This window comes from Megalobrama amblycephala, linkage group LG7 (genome assembly GCF_018812025.1).
Source record: "Megalobrama amblycephala isolate DHTTF-2021 linkage group LG7, ASM1881202v1, whole genome shotgun sequence".
In the NCBI taxonomy this organism is placed as follows: domain Eukaryota; kingdom Metazoa; phylum Chordata; class Actinopteri; order Cypriniformes; family Xenocyprididae; genus Megalobrama; species Megalobrama amblycephala.
In genome coordinates, this window is record NC_063050.1 from 54,213,764 (window position 1) to 54,237,112 (window position 23,349).

The 23,349-nt window shown below is 35.6% G+C and overlaps 1 protein-coding gene across 3 annotated transcripts; it reads right to left on the bottom strand.

Annotated features, from left to right (window-relative positions):
- Positions 1-1,018: 1,018 nt before the first annotated feature.
- On the bottom strand, positions 1,019-22,162 carry LOC125272892 (T-cell surface antigen CD2-like). Of its 3 annotated transcripts, none has more exons than XM_048198056.1 (6): positions 21,656-22,162; positions 17,903-18,028; positions 8,638-8,934; positions 8,277-8,525; positions 7,008-7,148; positions 1,022-2,189 (listed from the first exon to the last, which is right to left on the bottom strand). In XM_048198056.1, exons 2-6 carry the CDS (start codon positions 17,958-17,960, stop codon positions 1,948-1,950), a joined length of 987 nt encoding a protein of 328 aa, XP_048054013.1. In that variant the 5' UTR covers positions 17,961-18,028; positions 21,656-22,162; the 3' UTR covers positions 1,022-1,947. The 3 variants fall into 3 exon arrangements, with proteins under 3 accessions (XP_048054014.1, XP_048054013.1, XP_048054015.1); XM_048198058.1 differs by lacking the exons at positions 1,022-2,189; positions 7,008-7,148; positions 8,277-8,525; positions 8,638-8,934 and adding exons at positions 13,481-14,322; positions 15,233-15,379; positions 16,332-16,580; positions 16,693-16,986 and having other exon boundaries at positions 21,656-22,158; XM_048198057.1 differs by lacking the exons at positions 17,903-18,028; positions 21,656-22,162 and adding an exon at positions 9,573-9,779 and having other exon boundaries at positions 1,019-2,189.
- Positions 22,163-23,349: the final 1,187 nt, after the last annotated feature.

Here is a 23,349-nt window from a genome sequence, read left to right on the forward strand (position 1 = left end):
CTTTCAGCAGGATAATGCTCCTGCCACAACGCAGAAATGGTTCAGGAATGGTTTAAGGAGCACAACAATGAGTTTGAGGCATTGACTTGGCCTCCAAATTCCCCAGATCTCAATCCAATCGAACATCTGTGGGATGTGCTGAACAAACAAGTCCGATCCATGGAGGATCCACCTCGCAACTTACAGGACTTAAAGGATCTGCTGCTAACATCTTGGTGCAGATACCACAGCACACCTTCAGGGGTCTAGAGGAGTCCATGCCTCGACGGGTCGGGCTGTTTTGGCAGCAAAAGGAGGACCAACACAATATTAGGAAGGTGGTCATAATGTTATGCCTGATCGGTGTATAATTTGGCAGTAAAACATAAAGAGTTGTACATTTTATTGGTGCAAAGATGTGTATTTTGTACATAATTTGCAACTGCTTTTTATCACTCAATTAGAAGCACCACGATTACTAAATTTTATCGCTATTGCCTCAATGTCACAGTGTTAGGTGGATTAGGACTGTTTGTGATTTGGTCTGACTTAGGAGTCCTCTTGACTACTCCTAACGTTTCACAGGTAGGAGCTATAGCGCTAAAATACTTTGTGAAATTAGAGAAAAAATTAGGAGTTAAATTTAGGACTGCAACCCATTATTTTTAAGTTTCTCCTATTGAAGTTAATCTTTTAGCCTTAAATGTTTTGTGAAAGCCCCTGATATTTAGAAGTTTATTTTAAAATGCAAAGTATTGAAAATAAAAAAAGCTTGTAAACAGTTTTACAACACTATAAGTGTGTCCCACTGAGTAATGAAAGCTTCTACACACACTTGTGGTTTTCAGGCCCACATGAACACTTTGGGCTAAATACAGAAAATATGTCATGTACACAAGTGGTCAAGCACAAAGACCGCAAGTGTGGGTATTTGGACATACCCACTATATATATATATATATATATATATATATATATATGTGTGTGAAATAAACATTTTTTTTTATGTATGGATATGACACAAACACGAACGGACAAATGATGAAAGTAAGCAGTATCCCGTGAAATCCATCCCAAAAACTCTAAAATATAAATAATTACAGGCCAATTAATAAATAATTATATTACGAATTGTTTAAATCTAAATAATGAGTAAAAAAATAATGTATTTATAATGATTTATGGCAAAAACATGGTTTGGAAGAATACATTTAGTTAATCCCAAAGAAAAAAGTCAATATTTTGCATTGTATATCATGACAGATTGACTTCAGAAGACTTATAGAAGGAGTATAGCGCACAGGTTGTAAAATGCTTACCATCAAAGGGCCTGTTTACACCTGGTCACTTCATGTGTTTTCTCTGATCGGATAGCTATCTGATTTATAAAAATGATTGCATTTACACTTTACACACAAAACGGATATAAATACGATCTTCAATTCCCATGCTATGTGCAGATTTCATAGAGTTTACATCGAATGCAACAAATATGAGCTGCATTTTACTGATCATCGGCTAATTTCAAAATCAAAGACCGCAATAGGAGAGAGCGCAGCAGCAGCACTGATAAGATCATTTAGTCTCATTACTTTTAATGAAGATGATAACACGCACTCACACATTTATTTTCTAGTATTTTTGGGAGGAGTTAAATTTACATATGTGGTTTCAACAAACAGATGCATTTAGACCTGTTCAGTTTTGACTGGAATGCGTCCCAGACCACTTCCTGAAGTGGTTTGTGTGATCGGATTTATATCCATTTCGAATGCGTTTCAGAGGGCATTTAGACCTGGTATTTTCGTGATCGGATAGCTATCTGATCAGTGAAAACGCATGAAGCGACCAGGTGTAAACAGGCCCATCATTTTTGGAATCATTCTAGGAAAGTCCCATATACTATCATTCAGTGAACATTCAAGCATCTCATTCTATTGGTCAATATGGCTTGTGATTTCTCTTGGTTCAGTGCTGTTTGTTCCTCGGGAGAGGTATGGGAGTCAGATATTCCTCATCCTCGTCCTGAGGTGGTGGTGGGGGTCGAGCACGGATCTGGGCTTTGGGTTGAGGTGGGGTTTGAGGCGGGGTTTGCGGAGCTGGTCTGCGGGGCATGGGGTCTTCTTGTGGGATGGGGGGCGCCAGTTGCCCCTTAGCGGTCTGTTTGGATCTGTTTGTACCGGTGTGACCTAGGGTAAGATCTTCATCATCTGGAAGATATCAAAGACACGAAAATTGCATTTTTTTTTCAGATGTGTGTGATCTAGACTGTATTAGACTATAAAGTTAATATGTTATGTGAAGTCATATCCGCTCTCAACCAACCACAGCGCACCATTCCACGCAGTATGGCGGCGCTCTGAATACACCCGGCATCCTAGTTTTCCTTATCTGCTTTGTACTTTGTGATCAACAAAATAGAAAAATGAATACTTTTGACGGCATTATTGAACCTGTGGTGGAGAAGAAACGCGAGTCATCGAAATGTAATCATTTACTTGAGATTAAGAAGATGAGGCACTCAGTAAAGCTGTTGCTTGTTCCACAACAGCATCAAACTTCTGTCGCGGTCCACAAAACTGAATCATGGACGGTTTTTAAAAGCCGTTTTTAATACCAATGTACTCTGCAAATGTGTTTATTTTAACCGTGTCGCCAGATACTCTTTAATCGGTAATGACAAATAATTAATTTATAACATTAACAAGATGACTCGTTGAATTCATTTTGAGAGCAACGACTGAATGTATTTTCAGTAAAATGCCTGTATATAAGATAAATATTGGCAAAGTTTAGACTCATACTGTATATGTGAATCAGTTTACTTTGTTGTGTATTTTCAATTCGAAAAATAACTTTTATATTGATGGATTCATTGCATTTTGAAAAAAAAAAAACGTGTCATGGATTTATTGCATTTTGAGGAAAAATAATCTGTTTTTATAATAAACCTTTTAAAATCAAAATGTAGATTTGAATTTTTAATGTTTTTATAACCAAAAGATGCTATGTGAAAGTTTGAAAAATAGTAGTTTTCATCTTGCCACTTTCTTGGTAAAGAAAACATCTTTTTACTCAAATTAATCAAAATGGAGTTATTGCGTTTTGGAACCAAACTCTTCATTTATTTACACAAAATTTAAATAATATAGCCAGGGTTTCTGCTGGTTTCATCAAATCTAATTTAATGCCTTTTTAATGCCATTTTTTAAAGCCATATATATATATATAAAGTGCCCTCCACAATCATTGCCACTCTTAATAATTATGAGCAAAAGCAGCTGTGAAAATAAATCTGCATTGTTTATCCTTTTGATCTTTCATTCGAAAAATTCACAAAATTCGAACCTTTCATTTAAGGAAAATAATTGAAAGTGGGGGGAAACTCACATTATGAAATAAATGTCTTTCTCCAAAACACGTTGGCCACAATTATTGGCACCCTTTTAGTCAAAACTTTTTGCAATCTCCTTTTGCCAAGATAACAGCTCTGAGTCTTCACCTATAATGCCTGATGAGTTTGGAGAACACTTGACAAGAGATCAGAGACCATTCCTTCAAGCAGAATCTCTCCAGATCCTTCAGATTCCCAGCTCCATGCTGGTGCTTCTTCTCTTCAGTTCACTCCACTCATTTTCTTTAGGGTTCAGGTCAGGGGACTGGGATGGCCATGGCAGAAGCTTCATTTTGTGCTCAGTGACCGATTTTTGTGTTGGATTTGATGTTTGTTTTGGATCATTGTCCTGATGGAAGATCCAACCATGGCCCATTATTGGATTTCTAGGAGAAGCAGTCAGGTTTTGATTTTTTATCTGTTGGTATTTGATAGAATCCATGATACCATGTATCTGAACAAGATGTCCAGGACTTCCAGCACAAAAATAGGCCCACAACATTAAAGATCCAGCAGTATATATAACCGTGGGCATGGAGTACTTTTTATCCATGTGTGCACCAAATCCATCTGGTGGGTTTGCTGCCAAAAAGCTCTTTTTTTTAGTTTCATCTGACCATAGAAGCTGGTCCAGTTTGAAGTTCCAGTCTTGTCTGACAACTGAATATGTTGGAGATTGATTCTGGATGAGCGAGGAGGATTTTTCATGAAACCCTCCCGAACATCTTGTGGGGATGTAGGTGCTATTTGATAATTTTTTTAGGCTTTCTGAGACTCAAGACTCAACTAATCTCTGCAATTCTCCAGCTGTGATCCTTGGAGAGTCTTTGGCCCCTCAAACATTCCTCCTCACTTCACATTAGGATGATTTAGACACACGTCCTCTTCCAGGCAGATTTGTAACATCTTTAGTTGATTGGAACTTCTTAATTATTGCCCTGATAGTGGAAATGGGGATTTTCAATGCTTTAGCTATTTTCTTACAGCCACTTTCTATTTTGTGAAGCTCAACAATCTTTTGCTGCACATCAGAACTATATTCTTTGGTTTTTCTCATTGTGATGAATGATTAAGGGAATATGGCCTTTGTGTTTCCTCATGTTTATTCTCCTGTGGAACAGGAAGTCATGGCTGGACAATTTCATGTTCATGATCACCCTGGTGTGCTAAAAAATGTAAATATGAATGGGAATATACTTCAGAAATATTTTACTCATAAGAATTACTAGGGGTGCCAATAATTGTGGCCAACATGTATTGGAGAAAGACATTTATTTCATAATGTGAGTTTCCCCCCACTTTCAATTATTTTCCTTAAATGAAAGGTTCGAATTTTGTGAATTTTTTGAATGAAAGATCAAAAGGATAAACAATGCAGATTTATTTTCACAGCCGCCTTTGCTCATATTTACTATGGGTGCCAATAATTGTGGAGGGCACTGTATATATATTTGTTAAAAGTCGATCATGTGGCGTCATGTGGCAGTTAGATTATTTATGTCATTACATAGCATTCACATTCTGCCAAGTGTCAGCCCTTTAGATTTGTTTGCTTTCTTTTTCTTTTTGTTGTCAGACAATATGAAATAGAGACTGAAATGTGGTCCATTAAGACTACACGCAGGGCTCGACATTAAGCCTTGCCATGTGCTTGTCCTATAGAGAAGTAAATCGGTCATTTACTTAGCCGAGTAAAAAAGTTGCTTGTTCGGAAAAAAATAGGATTTTTGTGCGGTGTAAATATAAATTTATTCTGTAGCAATATTCTTTTAATTCAGAATGTTCTTTCTTCTGAATATTCTTTCAGAATATTGCAGTTTTGACATATTTAAATCTGCATATTTGTGATATTTACCCCAATTTTTTTTTTAACCTTTATAAGGGGTGGATAATTAGAATAATACCACACTACAGGGCTATCAAATCAAATTGAATCATTTACAATAAAAAAATTACTGGTGTGGAACGAAATGAGGGTGAGTAATTAATGACATTATTTTCATTTTTGGGTGAACTAACCCTTTAAGCCTTGTCTGTGAAACCAGGGCTAAACGTTTTTTTTTGTTTTGTTTTTCTAAAGATTCAGTTTATTCTCAGAGTCAACAGGTTAAATCTAATACATATGAGAATACAGGAAACTGTGGTAAAAGGCTTTGCGTTCCTGTTTCAAACTGGTTAAAGGGTCATGAAACCCTGCTTCAGCAGAAGACAGTTCTCACCACAGTTTTGACAAATGCTACAAAGGTGGGCATGGTGGTGAGCTGCGGAATGGAGGGAGAAGAGGGGAGACTAGTCTCAGCCTCAGACGTCATGCCCACAGACCGTTGGCTAAATGTCTGCTGCATATGGCACACTTAACTGGAAACTTTTTTAACGATCTAAGCGCATGGCGCAGGTGCATTTAAGGCATGTCCGAATGTGCTAGTTTAACGAGAGAAAAAATGGTCGGCACGCCAGGTGCATGGTCTAAAACGTTTGTACCTAGTCTTTTAATGAGTCATGGGTGTGCTTTGGGCGCCACATGCAATAAACCAATCTCCTGTTCCCTTTAAAAGCCAGTTGCGCTTGCACCATGGCGGATTTGCTATTTACATTTGCAAGCAGAAAGACGGAACGCTTCTCCAGAGAGGAATCCTTTTATTTTTAATAGCAGGAGCAGAGTGTATGCACGTTGTGCACCCGCCTATAGGTGCATATTACTAACGCCCCCTTTAAATAACAAAAAAATACGGTGCCACTGACTTTAGACCAGGTTTCAGTTGGTCAATGGTGCAGTTGTTTTTAAAAATAGCAACACGCCAACAATGCCCCTGAACACACCTCGTTTTTAAGACCAGCACACCCATGGGCGAACAGATGGGCATGAGTGCATTTGCTATTTAAACAACGTGGTGCAAAAAACACTGGCGTCGCATTGTGCCGGGTATATGATGGGGCAACAGGATTTTCATCATCTGATTGGTTGAATTCTACAGGATGTCTGGGAGACGTGTGTGTCGCGCTCTTTAATGGTCCGCTTGTAAACTTATGCCATGGTGCAGTGACTCCTCTTGGGTAGACCCTTGGCCAATGAAAGCTGTAATAGAGTCCAAGGGCCGTATTTACAAAACATTTTATTTTACCACTAAGAGTTCTCTTAAATGGCAGTAAAAGTTCTTAGGTAAGAGCTTCCTCTTAAGACCTATTCACAAAGCTGCTGAGACCAACTTTTACTAAGGAATAGAGAGAAGTCTTAAAGTAAGAAAAGTCTTCAGTGTACTATAGTACAAGAAAACATCACATCCTCTGACATAAAGACGAATTTAAAATTAACTAGTTTTCTCATACGAACAAAACTAACAGATTGTAATATTGACCTGTATGATGTTCAACACACATAACTGTTAAAATATCGAAATTTTGTTTTGAGATATTTCAAAATTTGTTTAAAGGTTTCATGTTATGATAATGTATTCATTATAACAACCAGTTTTTGAGAAGACACATTTATAGGAACTTTCAGAAATGTATAATTTTCTTTAAATGACTGTATTTAAGATTTTTCAAGCTCAACAAGAACAACTACAGCTTGAACTTTTGTTGAAAATACAAATGCTCATCACATAATTTTAGAGGTGATGAAGACATCGCTGACCTTGTTGGTGCTTTGTGCTTCGCTGACAGCTTCGATATGCACAGATGACGAGAAACAGCAGCAGAAGGGCTCCTCCGCCGGCTATGATGCTCACGATGATCCAGTCAAAGCCAGAGTCATCGTCATGGACAAGGTTTCCACCTGTAAGCCAGGAACAGATGTCATGAAATCAATTACAAACAAGTAGAACATTAAAAAAAACATATGTTTTAAGCTGTTTAAAATCCTACAAAATGCATCATGCGATCTGACGTTATTTCATGAGAGTCAAATGTTTAGACACACTTCACTGAATTTGCTTATAATTACCTTAAAAAACAGTCTGATCTGAAAATTAAGTATACATTTAATTTTAATGTCTACTGCTGGATGATTTGAATTGGATAGTGAAGTAAAGCATCAACAAGTGTGCAACATTCATGTTCCTCCTTCAGTAATGCTTAAAAGGCTGGAATCGACATTACGACCCAATACAATACCAACTGAACCATATTTAATGTAGTCTAGGTTGTGTTGTCTCTTACTTTGCATCGTTTTGCTCCTTGTAAAAATGAGGGAATTTCAAGTATGTTGCCATTTGATATTCAACAGTGCTTTGCATCTGCCTGCATTGACACTATTGTCTTTAAGAGCTGCTGTGCAGCCAAAATTATATACCAGTTATCACTGTAAAGCTACTTTGACACAATCTGCATTGTAAAAAGCGCTATATAAATAAAGGTGACTTGACAAATTCAAATACCATTGAGTCTGAATGAAAACAACCTTTGACATTAACATAAAGGAAGCATTTTCTCCTATTTATTTTATCTTAACTTTTTTTGTAATTTTTTTGTAAACATAATTCTCAGACTTCCATTTGTGTCATTTCATAATTTTGATGACTTTGATGTTGAATAAAGAACACTATAAAGAACATAATTGTTGTTTAAATTTTTAAAAGTAAGAGTTTTTGCAGCCTTAAAATTATTATATTCAACTTGAAATGTCACCGTATTAAGTGACAACTTAGATATTTGAGTTATCTCAAGTTCAGTCTTGGGAAGTTATTCTAATGATAGGTTTTTAAGTTATGATTACTAATTGCAATCAACAGTAAATAAACCAACATTTAGTACACAATTTAATTTTCAAAATGCCGAAAGCTCTAGATTTAGATGTTTTATGTTTCCTTAAAGCATTTTTAACAAAGATAAAGAATGAATAATTAATTATAACACAAGATCAGTACATTCAAGAATGAAAAGCATGTGAAATAAAATAACTTACATGATACTGTAATATTCTCACTTTTATCTTCGCTGACAGGATTGTGTGTCTCGCATGAGTATGTTTTATTTTCCTGTACTTGAGTAGATGACAAGAACACTTGAGGCTTTATTTCATTCTGGATGAGTTTTCCATCTTCATACCAGGATACATTCAGACTCGGATCTTTACTGTTTTCGACGTCACAGGAGAGAGTAGCATTCCCATCAGCGGTGCAGTTGATATTCACTGTAGGTTTAGGGACCCATTCTGTAACACAAACATTGTGGTTATTTCCTAAAACTGTAACTACTATAGAAATATACAATCTTATTTTGTTATTATTATTGTGCTGGAAGGGTAGAAATATTTGTCATCTTACCATATACTTTAATTTCCACTTTATCTTTACCAATCTCTGTACCATCAGAACTAGTAACAGTGTATGTATATGTGCCCGTGTCCTTCAGAGTAACATTTTGAAATCTTAATGATCCATCTTCTTCCATTGTTAAACCTGGAGTGTTTGACTTTGTCTTCTTATTTCTCCTCTCAATTACGGCGTCACTGGAGAAATGGGTCCATTTTATGTCATTAGATTTGTTGTTGTATTTTTCTGGTAGCTTCATGATGCAGGACGTTCCCACTAGTAGATCTTTTCCACATGTCTCTGTTGAGACTATAATAAATAAAATTATATTATTTAATAAAGCTCAACAGGGTTCAGATGCTCATATGTGGTTTACTACGAGGAAAAAGCAAACAGGAATAATTCTCAAGTTGGGTTTCTCTTTAAAAGTCAATTTTGGTTCAGACACTAACCTTAGAAAAAACTACTGGAAACAGTTCCCACCATAAATAAAATGATACGATTAATTTAACACACACTGACTCCTATAACAACAACAGGAACTGTCATCACACTGTACGGGGTAAGTTGTCACAAATAGGGATCTGCATTAGGAAGCCTATTAAATCCGAATTTAAACAGTAAAACTGTTTTAAAAGCAGCAAAAATGTAAAAGGTTCCTTAAAAATACCAAAACTTTGTTATGATCAACAGTTGTGTAAAATATGTATTATTATTACATTAATTAACATGTATGCCCTGACCTGACATTTATATATTATAAAGAAAACTATTGAAAACTCTGACTTTGTTTTATACTGACTTTATTTAAAAAATTGGGTTGATATAAAATAACTCAGTATGCATAAGAACAAATGTTAATAATATGGATATATTTTAATCACATCATAACTTTTGATCTCAACTTCAGTCTATTGACATTTCTATAGAAAATGAAGTCAACCTACCAGAGAGTGCAGTGAAGCCACAGAGGAACAAAAATATCAGATTGTATTGGAAGATCATTGCTCTTCTGAACACAGCAAATGTTCCAGAACCTTCTCACAATCAACTGGAGGAAACAGGAGAAGTGTTGTTGGAGGATATGCAGACACAATCATGAACTGAACTCGTGCAGACTGAGGCAGAAGGTGTCAGAGCTTCACACAGTTGGGTATGCATGTGACGTCACCGCCGGCCGTTGTGACTGAGGCCACGCCCACTGAGTGGCAGCATTAGTTTTCAGCGTGAATGCCGCGAAAAACTGGACTCCAGGCAGCGAAACATGCATTGACAGTTATCATTTTTTGTCAAAATGTTGAATTTTGAGGTAAAATCATACCCTATATATTGTATTCTTATTTATTGTACTCAGCAATTAAATATTTACCAACTTATATTTTGCATATTTAGATGTTTTTCAAAAAACACTGACAAAAACTTAGGGCTGGACAATATAACGTAATAAATAACGTTGATATAAATGATCACCGGATTTACACCTACCTGTATTGTATTTACAGTATATAAAGCATTCACAGGCAAATTTGCTTTTATGTTTTTTCCCGGCGTCGAAATCAGGCACATCTAATGTCAGGATGGAAACATGTTCCTGCATGTCAATATCCATGGATCACTGGGTTATTGGTAAGTTATAAGGAACACTATGGAGTCCAATCTTTAGTTTAATCGTTTGTTTTACTCGCGTTTTCGCAGTTTTCCCTCTTAAATCCAGTAATGACAGGCTCTTTCGCCTCAGTCCGGCTGAGGGGGCGTGTTCCGGCGGGAAAGTGACATCATACTCTCTATTCAGGTCAATGCAAAATAATATTGCAGAATTAATGGAGTTATTAATACGTGTAACGTAATTTTTTAATTATTTAATAAAAGAGAAAAGCAAGTAAATTAATGCGATCTGGTTGACTGCAAATGTAGTTCTTTTGCAGCGTTGAGTATTGTAGCCAATCACAGTCATTTCTGTTGAAAATAATGACCAATCAGAAGTGTCCAAGTTACCAGTGAGAATCCGCTCAGTTTCTCTCAAAACGCTGTACGAGTTTATGTTCAGTGCCAGTTTACTAGTTTTATATGCTCACAAATCCTCTCATTATAACAAAGCAGAGACACGTTTTAAATAAAAAGATTTATTATGAGGTTTAGTCTAAATTAATTAATTAAAAGAGTTTTCACACAATGAGTTTGCTCTGCACTGACAGCTTCGGAGATTATAAAGGAGGCTCTCTTTACTCGCTATCTGTGTAATTTCATTTTCAATTTGAAGTTTTCACTTTTCACGATAAATTGCTTCGGAGATTATAAAGGAGGCTCTCTTTACTCGCTATCTGTGTAATTTCATTTTCAATTTGAAGTTTTCACTTTTCACGATAAATTGTGACCTTTTCTACAAATATATCATCACGTTATTACAAAAAGTGACAAAAATATTTTTTTATGTTATAAGAGTGATTTGATCTTCTCTAAAAGTAAATTCAAAAGCAAAACGTGGGAAAAAATGTTTTTTTTTTTAATTATTATTATTTTTTAAAGGCTGAATGAAGGTTTGTTCTAGATGTTTTTCTCACACTGGATCCAGGACAGTGGTTCTCAACTGGTGGATCATGAACCAAAAATGGTTTGCCTGTCTGTACCAGAGACCTGTGGCTTAAATACATAAATGTCATACAATGCTGCCATCTTGTGAGCAACTTACCTTTTGAAATGCCTTAAAATGATAAAGAAATGACACATGTGCATTAAGACAAGTGATCTGTATCTAGTCTGTTTTAGATGAGATGTTTTCAGGGACCCCCTAATATACAATTAGTAATGAGCAACATTAACAAACATTATTATCCTACATACTTTGCCAAGTCCTGGATTCATTGCACCATTATATTGAATGACAGAGAGATTTGCATGTCTTTAATGATGATTTTGAATCAATCAACTGAACTGAAGATGATATACAGTATAATGTTGTTTATTTTGACCATTAATTTTTAAGAGCTAAAATGCAACCAAATCTTGAAAATCAAGTTTTAATGTTGTGTATGTGGTGTTTTTAAGACAAACCATGTGCAAATTCATCAGTCAACACCATTGCTGAGTATTTTCTTCTTAAAACCAAAGACAGTCTCAAAAAACGTGGTTTGAAATCGCCCGTTCTCTAGACGAGTGTGTTTTTTGTACTTCATTTGCAACTGCTTTTTATCACTCAATTAGAAGCACCACGATTACTAAATTGTGCCGTCTGTTAAGGACTACTGAACAGATATTTAGACGTTTATTTTAAAATGCAAAGTATTGAAAATCAAAATAAAGCTCTGTAAACACTTGCAGTTTTACAACACTATAAGTGTGTCCTATCGGTTAATGAAAGCTTCTACACACACTTGTGGTTTTCACACCCACATGAACACAAATACAGGAAATACATCATGGAAGTACACAAGTGTGGCCCACTATATAATAAACATTCTTTTATGTATGAATATGACATAAACACACATAGACAAATGATGAATGGAGTTTCCCATGAAATCAACAATTGTTTTAATTTAAAGAGAAACAAAAAGAATATATGTATAATGATTTAAGGCAAAATCATGGTTTGAAAGAAAAAATTTTGTTAATGTCGAACAAAAAAGTCAATATTTTACATTGTAAATCATGACAAATTTACTTCAGAAGACTTTGAGTATAGTGCACAGTTTGTAAAGACTATTTTTATAGTAAGTTTGTAAATCACCATCTACTTTCCTTGTATAGACAAGAACAGCTTGGACATTCTGCCTAAGACAAAAAAGAAAACAATTTAGTAATAACAGCTACCATCAAAATATGATTTTTAGTCAATGAAAAAATCGTTCTAGGAAAGTCCCATTTACTGTCGTTCAGTGAACATTCAAGCGTCTCATGCTATTGGTCAGTAACGGCTCTTGATTTCTCTTGGTTTAGTGCTGTTTGGTCCTCGGGTGAGGTATGGGAGTCAGATTTTCCTGAGACGAGGTTTGTGTAGAGTAGCTGGATGGGGGTCTTCTTGCAGGATGGGGGGCACTGGTTTCCCCCTAGCTATCTGTTTAGATCCGATGTAGGGAAAACACGCCCTAGGAAGTAAAATTAGCTCAAATGAAATAATTTATAGGGAATTATAAAGAGTTGTTTAGTTTACGACCGAGCAACTGAGTCGTCCAATAAGTCGTAATAAGCTCTTGTAGTGGATATGAATATCCAACAATCGTGAAAACACTTATTAGAGCACGGTAACTTAAGATCGACAGTTTAAGACATTACATTTTAGGAGCACATAATACAAGCCACTTTCTTTTAAAATCTACAAAAGACTTTATTTATTATAACACATACTAATCTAACACACACACATTCATTCATACGCGTTGCAGTAAGAAAGGAAATGAGAGAGACAGAGTTTTAAGAGAGAGAGTGATATGATGAACAGAATTCCTAGCAAAATATGCACTTCAAAGACCTGAACGAACCATGAATCATTAATTTAAATGCACCAGTTCAGTTTTAATCTGGAGATACTTGCTCATGTTGACTTTAAATGTGAATTTCCCTCGTCAGCATGCAGAGAAGGGTTTTCCAAGTCGATGATTTGTCTTTTCAGGTCCAGATGGTAGTTAGGTAAAAACCAATCACGTTTGAGCTTGCTGGAAAGATGGAAGGAAGTCTCTTTGTCGCTGGAGTTAAAGTTGAAGCGGCAAAAGTCGTTGGTTGAACTTTGCGGAAAAACTGAGAACACAAGACTTTCAGCAGAAAGAAAATTAAGTAAAAGAAAAGAAAAGTGAGTGAAAGTTGGATGGCTGCTTGTCTGTTCCTCTTGTTACTCCATGGTTACTCGTTGTTCTGCTTACTCTGGTCACCGCTGACTGGTTCTTTCATCTAGTTCTCTTGTCTGTAGTTTTTCTTGTCTTGACTCTGACTTTACTAGTTCACTATCTTGCGACATGACTATTTAAACTAAGTTGTTTGTCACACCTCTGAAAGGAGTTTAGGCCAATCAGATATCGTCCTGTTTCAAAAGGGCTTTTCTCTGCCCCCAATCCTACATAGGTGTTACTTCCCATCTCTGCTTTAGCAGAGAGTGCCATTTTAACCATAATTTCTATTAAATGGAATATGATACAGTTTAAACAGATTTCATTCAAGCCACAAAGGGAGAAATTTCAGAAAGATAAGTAAATTCCTTCCAAATAAGGCATTCTTTCAGTCAGTCATTCAAGAGTTATCACATTTACATGAATTGTGGGTGTTCTAAAGCAAAACTGGTTACAGGTAGAATTTGTGGACACATGATGTAAAATGTATGCAGTTAAAAGATTTTGATAAGTATATTTAAAATAGTTTGGAACAATTTTGATGCAGTTTAGAACGGTCTTCAGTGGTTTTTCTATGAAGTTAGGTTCCTTAAAAGAAACCAAAAGGTCTGCATTGTCTCTGTCCTTTTGTTTGGTGATCAAAGACTCTTTATCTTCTTGGTGACCATTTGGTGTTACAAATGGCTGAGTCTGTCACTTCTGCCAGGAAGCATGGGGGTTATAAAAGTAATTAAGCAAGGATTTTCCTGTAGATGACTGGAGCTGGAAGCATTTCAATCATCTGAATGATTCATTTGTCTGGTTCGTCCACAGTTCCTACACCGTTCTGTATCGGTGTGACCTGGAGTAAGATCTGCTAGCCTGAACTCTTCCTCATCTGAAAGATATTAAATACACAATGTTCAAAAAATGATCTGCATGATCTAGACTGTATTAGACTGTAAAGTTAATCTGTTATGTGAAGTCTTGGACTGATATGGATTTTTTAGAGAGCAGGGTGAACAATAGCTGATATCAATATTTATTTACATAATATTTATTGAATAATATAGCAGATATAGCAACTTCTTGATTGTGTAATCCTATTGTAGTATTTTATCACAATTAAAGGAATGGCTGAAAACATGAAACAAAGTAAACACTGCAACCAACAGAGTGCTTAATCTATCAGCAATAGTCATTTTCTCAAATTAACACCAAGTAACACTAATTCTACATATAGCAAACAGTGAATATTACATATTTATTGATCAGCTAGTCTACTCACTTTTGAAAGTGTGGATTCTTAAAAAACCTGTTTTTAGTGCCAATTGTTCTGTTAAATGTCTCAGAAAAGAGATAAAGATGTTTGTATACAGGATATTAAGTGGAGCTCGGTTAGATCTGATTTCAGATCAGTCTGGTGCTGCCTAAACAAAGAGGTTTGACAAATGCATTATATAACAGTGGACAAAAAATTTACAAAAAGAATTTCAATTTTTTTTAAGATTCAGTTGATTTTAGTCAACGTGTTGAATCTAATACATATGAGAATACAAGAAACTGTGGTAAAAGGCTTCACATTCCTGGTTAGTTACAACAAATAACCAGTTTTAGAAGGTACATTTATAGGAATGTTCAGAACTTTATAATTATATTTAAATGATTATTTAAGATTTGGCATTGATGATTGTGGTGGGAAACGTTTCAAGCTCAACAAGAACAACAGCAGCAGCTTCAGTTTGATTTTTTGTTGAAAATACAAATGCTCAATGATTAATTTAAGAGGTGATGAAGACGTTGCTGACCTTGTTGGCGGTTTTTGCGTCCCTGACGTCTGCAACACACATAGATGATGAGAAAACATATTAACAGCAGCAGAAGGACTTCTCCGCCAGCTAGGATGCTCACCATGCTCCATAAATCCAAACTAAAAGGTTTATCAAGACCTGGGCCTGGAACAGATGTCATGAAATCAATAACAGACAAGTGGATCATTAAAAAACATCTGTTGTTTAAAATCCTTACAAACTGCATCATACATCACCACATAATTCTCAGATCTCCATTTGTGTAATTTCATAGTTTTGAAGTTGAACAACGAACACTTTAAAAAATATTGTTGTTTCAATTTTAAAAAGTAGGTGTCTGTGCTGCCCTAAAAAAATTAAGTTATATTCAACTTGAAATGTAAAAATGTATTAAGCGAAAACTTGGATATTTGAGTTATCTCAACAAGTTCAATCTAGGGAAGTTATTCTAATGATAAATTTTAAGTTGTGATCGCTAATCGCAATCATTTTTTAACAGTGAATAAATAAGTGTGTCCAAACTTTTGACTTATCTTCAGTTATCTTCAGTACACAGTTTAATATAATTTTCTGGAGTCAATATGGTTCTTTTACAGTAAAGTTTCATGATTGAACATCAGCAGCAAAAACAGGAAACAGCCAGACCAAAAACCAGAGCACTTTATGAAACAAAAGTGAAATCATTAAAAGATCTACAGCTGGACATTTTAGACCCGGTTTCACAGACAGGACTGAGGCTAAGCCAGGATTAGGCCTTATTTCAATTAGGGTATTAAAGTTGCTTTTCTAAACATACCCTATAAAAAGAACATTAGTGATGTGCATCTTTAGACAAAACAATGACACTGACAAATTTTAAGACACGTCAGTGCAAGTTGCTTCAATTTCAAACAGTTCAAACATGCATTTTAGTCTGGGACTAGCTTAAGCCTTGTCTGTGAAACTGGGGGAAAGTGTTGTACATCAATATTTAAGTTGGTTTAAAACCCTGAAAGGTCTAGATTTGTCTTAGAGACAACATAAGATCATTTTTAACAAAGATATAGACTGAATAATTAATTATAACACAAAAAGCATGTGAAATAAAATAACTTACATGATACAGTAACACTCTCACTTTTAACTCTGCTGACAGGATTGTGTGTCTCGCATGAGTATGTTTTATTCTCCTGTACTTGAGTAGATGACAAGAACACTTGAGGATTTTTTTCATTCTGGATGAGTTTTCCATCTTCATACCAGGATACAGTCAGACTCGGATCTTTACTGTTTTCCACGTCACAGGTGAGAGCAGCATTCCCATCAGCGGTGCAGTTGATCTTCACAGTAGGTTTAGGGACCTTTTCTGTAACACAAACATTGTGGTTATTTCCTAAAACTGTAACTCCTATAGAAATATACAATCTTATTTTGTTATTATTATTGTGTTGGAAGGGTAGAAATATTTGTCATCTTACCATATACTTTAATTTCTGCTTTTCCTTGACCAATCTCTGTACCATCAGTATTAAATGCTCTGTATTCATATGTGCCCGTGTCCTTCAGACTAACACTTTGAAACCTTAATGATCCATCTTCTTCCTTAGATACACCTTCAGCTGCTTTGATTCTCCCATCTCTCCAGCGAAGAATGTTGCCGTTTCTGTCATGGGTCCATTTTATCTCATAAGGTTTCTCATTGTTTTTTGTTCTCAGCTTAATGATGCAGGACGCTCCCACTAGTAGATCTTTTCCACATGTCTCTGTTGAGACTATAATAAATAAAATTATATTATTTAATAAAAATCAACAGGGTTCAGATGCTCATATGTGGTTTACTATGAGGAATAAGTATAAACAGGAATCATTCTCAGGATTTCAGGTTTCTTTTAAAAGTCCATTTCAGTTCAGACACTAACCTTTTGACCAACAGAACTTAAAATTGTGTAAAATTACAACATATATGCCCTGACCTGACATTTCCTTATCTATAAAGAAAACTGTTCTGAGTTCAAATCTGGCTTCATTTTATACTGACTTCTTCATGTATGTTAGTGTGTTTCTCTTGTGTTCCTCTGTTTATCCAACAGATAATACAAAAATAATATCATACTGGAACTAATAATTTAAGACACTTTAAACTATGTTTGAAACCAACAAATTGGTGCTTGATAAAATTAGAATTTTAACTCAAACCCTTAAAGTTACTGAAATACCCACAACCTCTCCATGAGACAAATATAAAAATAAAGGTTCCTAAAGAGAGTTTCAGCATCAATTAAAAAAAACAAAAAAACATTTTGGGTCCCTAAAGAACCTTTCAGTCAAAAGTTCTTAAAAGAACAATGTCTTTCTTATTTTGTAGAACATTTTAACAATCTAAAGAACCCTTTTCCACTAATTAACTTTCTGTGGAATGGAAAGATTCCATGAATGTTAAATGTTCTTCACGGAACCATAAATGCCAAAAGTGCCAAAATGAATTTAGATCTTTCTACAATAAGTTCAGACTAAAACATGATGTATGGTGATTATAATATTGAGTTGATATAAAATGACGCAGTATGCATGAGAACAAATGTTAATGTGGATTACTATTCTTAATATGATGTGATTTTTAATCACATCCTAACTTTTGATCTCAACTTTAGTCTGTTAACATTTCTATAGAAAATGAAGTCAACCTACCAGAGAGTGCAGCGAAGCCACAGAGGAACATCAATATCAGATTGTATTGGAAGATCATTGCTCTTCTGAACACAGCAAATGTTCCAGAACCTTTTCACAATCAACTGGAGGAAACAGGAAAAAGTCCTGCACTGTAAAAACTAATCTATAGAATTTACCCAATAAATGTGAGGTAACAATTTGCATCGACTTTGGTGGGGTAGATTTAATCCCATTTATTGAGTATAAACTATCTGAAGTAAAAAGCTATTAAACGCTTGCATAAATTGGGTAACAATACCTCACATATATGTATATATTCAACAGCTACTTACTCATGAAAATTAGGTAAAAATTATCTCTTCAAATCAAAGTTAATTAATATCAGTTCATAACAATTACTTATTCAGAGAAGGTAAAATGTACCCCCCACAATAAAGACATTCAGATGGTTCATCAGATCAATGTTTTTAATCCAAAAAATCCTATGAAACATAGGAATATAGTGTAGATATTAGAATACAAAATATAGTGCAGCACAACAGCTTTACACAACATGTCAAGTAATGAACCTGTTTTATAACTCACTGATCTATCAAATGTTGTTTCAATAATGTTGGATAATAAAACACATCCCTGTTTTAGGACATCCAGATCAGAGCGGAAAGGAGAAGTGAGGAGATCAAAGCAGTGCTGGATATCCAATCACATTAAGATTTTCTTGTATCTAAACTCTTAGACTAAACTCTTTGTGTCTCTTCAGATTTACACAACAGTGACTGACCAAATCTGTGGTCCAGGTATTCATATAACAAATAACCGAACAGCCATGTTTATATGCAGCAATGATGCACCAAATTATCAAAAAACACAGAATAAAGTGCTAAATAAAGTACAACAGCTTCACACAACAATGAACGAATTGACTTTTTATAACTCACTAAGATAACAGTTTCAAATGTTGTTTCTGGATAATTGGCTACTGCAAACAACACATGCCACTTATTCTATTTTAAAAATCAAAAGCACACACACAAACTCCACATGGTTGTTTCTGTGCATGTACAGTATCAAATATCTGGATAAAGATATTTCTTTAGTTTTTGAGCTTGCTCTCACTCTCAAAAGATAGGATGAGAATAAAAGAAACAAACAAATGGGGAGGGAAAGAGGGTAGAAGGAGAGATCAAAATTCTTCAGGCCACTTTCTATTGGTATTCCTTTTCTGTCAATCTGGGGGAAATCACAGAGCAATGGAGTGGGCTGAGAGAGTGGATGGATCTGTGTCTGTGTGTGGAGCAAATAAGGGAAAAGAAGAAAAATATAAAACTACACTCCATTACAACTCCATTAAAAGTATGTCCAGACAAAAGATCCTCTTAGAACAACAGGGGAAATGTGTGTCTACTGCATGAGCTTATTTTTGAGGCTGTGGACCTTTTTCAGTAGTTTTGCCCCGTCAATTTCCAAAAAAAGTTTTTGAAAAGTTTCAAACGTGTTCTTCAGCTCCTTTGGATATTCGATGTTGATTGCATAAATGAGTCCCATCAGCAGTATGCATGCCTTTGTTCGGCTTCCACATCCTTCCATCTCTTGGTTTCCCTCGATCACAATAGACAAATCTGATGGATCCTCCTCAGCCATGACATTGTGCTTCACAATCACCTTCATCGTTTTGTCTGAGTAGTCCTCACATTCCTACATGTTAAAAAGAAACAAACAAAAAGCATACACATTTTTATTTTATTTAAGATGCTGTTTCAATATATTTCAGTTTATCTAAAAGGAGAGCAGAGGGGGAGTGGAAGGCAAAAAGAGAAGGTGGATACGAGAGGAGAGGAGAGGAGAGGAGAGGAGGATCCCTTGAGTTAATCAAAAATCTGTTATCAATATGACATACCTGGCAGTCATGGAAAAGATCTTCTTGTCTTTCACCGAGGTAGTTAATGAGGCAGCAGACAACAGCATCTCTTTTTTTCCTCAATTTTCTGTGTCTGTAGGGAGATACAATTTAGTGATAAGACTGTTAGCGGTGTGGGGAATGATTTACATATACTAAGACCAAATTCTGGCCCTGCAACAGACTGGCTACCTGTCCAGAGTGAACCCTGCCCCTTCGCCTGATAAATGCTGGGTTGGCTCAAAAATCTGGTAGTTTATCAGTGCTCCTCTGATCTGGGCAGTCTGTCTGTCTGACAAGGGCCGGTCATGCAGAAATAACAGACTGTGTACTGACTTAAATAAAGGCATTGCAATTACATATATTAATATTCATGCTTCATATAATTAGCTTCATAGATGTAATGTGTTTCATAGAACATATTACAAAATTATGAAAACATTTATTAAGCACTGATGTTCTAACAATAACAAATATAATATAAAATCAATTCTAAAATGTTGTACGTGATCCCACAATTCCTTAAAAAACTTAGGTGCAGCAACAGTTGGTGTTTTCACACACACTCGTGGGATACAGTGGTAACGTTACTATGTTTTTATTTTTAATCCTGCGCCCATTCAATATATTAGAAAAAGCTGGCTTTGACTAGTTTCTAACCTTAAAACCAGCAGTCAGACACAGTCATGCATGCTGACTAATCTTGTAAAAAGCACACCACGACGAGATTTCAACTTACCGGCAGTTGTGCAGACATTGAAAGCCCGGGACACAACAAACCGATGGCAAAGAACTAGCAGCGACGAAAGCAGACGTGCCGTTGCGTGTCAACGCATTCTCATCCTAGCAACGGCACGTCTGCTTTCGTCGGGGTCAATTTGTTTATTTGAACACACCAAACCGACGCGTGGAACACAATAAACCAAGTTGCCTGACCTACGGTCCGACGTAGTCCGACGTGGCTTGATGTGTCCCGGGCCATGGTGACGCCAGCGACAGATTCAAACTTTAATTTCAAGTAATGGCATGTTAAACAAACGAAAGCCGAAGTGAAGTGTAATATCTCATAATTAAAAAATATATAGCACTCATATGTAAATAGCTTACCTTTACTTCTGCTGTTCGATGGCAGCCAGAGAGAGGATCCAGCGTCGCCCACACTCACTCAAAAACGCGGGCTGACGCATGCGCAATTTAAAGCAAAAAAACTCACGGTTTGAGGGTATATTTTACCGCATTTTTCTATGTGATGGTTCTTACTGTTGACGAATGGGTAGCATATGTAGAATTTACCCATTACTTTAGAATTCGTTGGCTGGCTGCAATAATCATGTACATTTTATATGGTTTCCACAGATTATATTTACCACTCTCCAAAATCACTTTTTTCAGTGTGTTTGCGATCAGAGTTGGAGGTTATGCAGACAGAATCACGAACTGAAGATGTCTGTTGTGCAGACGGAGGCAGAAATTAACAGAGCTTCACATACACACATACAAAAAAAGGATGTGATGCCAAAAAAAGGATGTGATGCAACCGTTTACACTGGGATGGAAGGATATCATCTAATGTGCTGCATGAGGAAGAATACAGAATGCATCTGATGTTTTGAGATGTTGGCCAGCTATTTTTATCTTGATCCTGCAGACTAGAAAGCTGCCAAGCAACGATTTTAAAAAAAGTTTTATATAATGTATAGATAGACAGAAAGGCTGAATGAAGGTTTGTTCTAGATGTTTTTCATATTATCTCACACTGTGTCTAGGACAGTGGTTCTCAACTGGTGGATCACGACCCAAAAATGGTTTGCCTGTCTGTACCAGAGACCTGTGGCTTATATACATACAATGCTGCCATCTTGTGAGCAACTTACCTTTTGAAATGCCTTAAAATGATAAAGGATATATGTATATGTGCCCATGTCCTTCAGACTAACACTTTGAAATCTTAATGATCCATCTTCTTCCTTAGATACACCTTCAGCTGCTTTCACTTTGTTTCTCCCATATCTCCAGAGAAGAATGTCGCCATTTCTGTCATGGGTCCATCTTATCTCATAAGGTTTCTCATTGTTTTTTGTTCTCAGCTTCATGATGCAGGACGTTCCCACTAGTAGTTCTTTTCCACATGTCTCTGTTGAGACTATAATAAATAAAATTATATTGGTATTTATAAATCTCAACACAGTTCAACTGCTCATATTTGGTTCACTCTGAGGAAAAGGCGTAAAAACAGAGAATGAATAATTTTCAGGCTGGGTTTCTTTTTAAAAGTCGATTTAGGTACTAAACTTAGACAAAATGGTAACACTTTATAACAAGGTTCATTAGTTAATATTCAATTCAATTCACATTTATTAGTATAGCGCTTTTCACAATACATATAATTTCAAAGCAGCTTTACAGAGAATGCATGTCAACATTACAATTTAAAGAATGCAGTTAGCAAATAATGTAATTTAGGCAATTAATTTACAAACACTTAGCAGTTTAACTGAAGGTAGAAGCAATGAGCTCCTGGAAAAATTACATAACAATAATTAGGATACAGAATATTAGTTAACTACATTAGTTAACATGAACTAATAATGAAATGCAATTATACAGCACTTAATCTTTGTTAATGTTAATTTCAGCATTTACTAATACATTATTAAAATCTTGTTAACATTAGTTAATGCACTGTGAACTAACATGAACAATGAACTATTGCATTTTCATTAACTAACGTTAACAAAGATTAGTAAATACTGTAGCAAATGTATTGCTCATGGTTTGTTCATGTTAGTTAATACATTACCTAATGTTTATCTAATGAACCTTACTGTAAAGTGTTACAGACTCAAACTCTTATAGTTACTGAAATACCCACTTTGTGACAACCTGTCAGTGAGACAACTATAAAAATAAAGGGTCTAAAAGAGAGTTTCATTGGCCACGCCCACTGAGTGGCAGCATTAGTTTTCAGCATGAATGCCGCGAAAAACATACTAAACACATCTAAAACGAGAAAGAGCTTTGATTGACTGTACAAATAGATTTGACAAGAAATGTGAAGGGTATTTTTACAGACTGTCAGAAGCTACAGAAAAACGAAGCAAAAGAATCACTGCAAATCACAGAAAACGACTCCAGGCAGCGAAACATGGATTTGCAGTTATCATTTTGTGTCAAAATGTTGAGTTTTGAGGAAAAATCATACCCTCTAAATTGTATTCTTATATATTGTACTCATCAATTAAATATTTACCAACTTATATTTTGCATATTTGGATGTTTTTCAATAAACACTGACAAAAACGTAGGGCTATACAATATGACGTAATAACGTTGATATAAATGATCACCGGATTTACAGCTACCTGTATTGTATTTACAGTATATAAAACATTCACTGGCAAATTTCTTGTTTTTCCCTGGCGTCGAAATCAGGCACATCTAATGTCAGGATGGAAACATGTTCCTGACTCCATATCCATGGATCACTGGGTTATTGGTAAGTTGTAAAAATCTTTAGTTTAATCGTTTGTTTTACTCGTGTTTTCGCAGTTTTCCCCCTTAAATCCAG

Bases quoted from the DNA above. Each gene is read 5' to 3' on its own strand.
- LOC125272892 (XM_048198057.1), bottom strand. From the start codon at position 9,630: ATGATCTTCCAATACAATCTGATATTTTTGTTCCTCTGTGGCTTCACT. The intron at 8,526-8,637 runs GTAAGATGACAA...TTTGTGTTACAG, and splicing joins AGTGGAAATTAAAGTATATG to AATGGGTCCCTAAACCTACA. The intron at 7,149-8,276 runs GTAAGTTATTTT...CCTGGCTTACAG, and splicing joins TGAGAATATTACAGTATCAT to GTGGAAACCTTGTCCATGAC.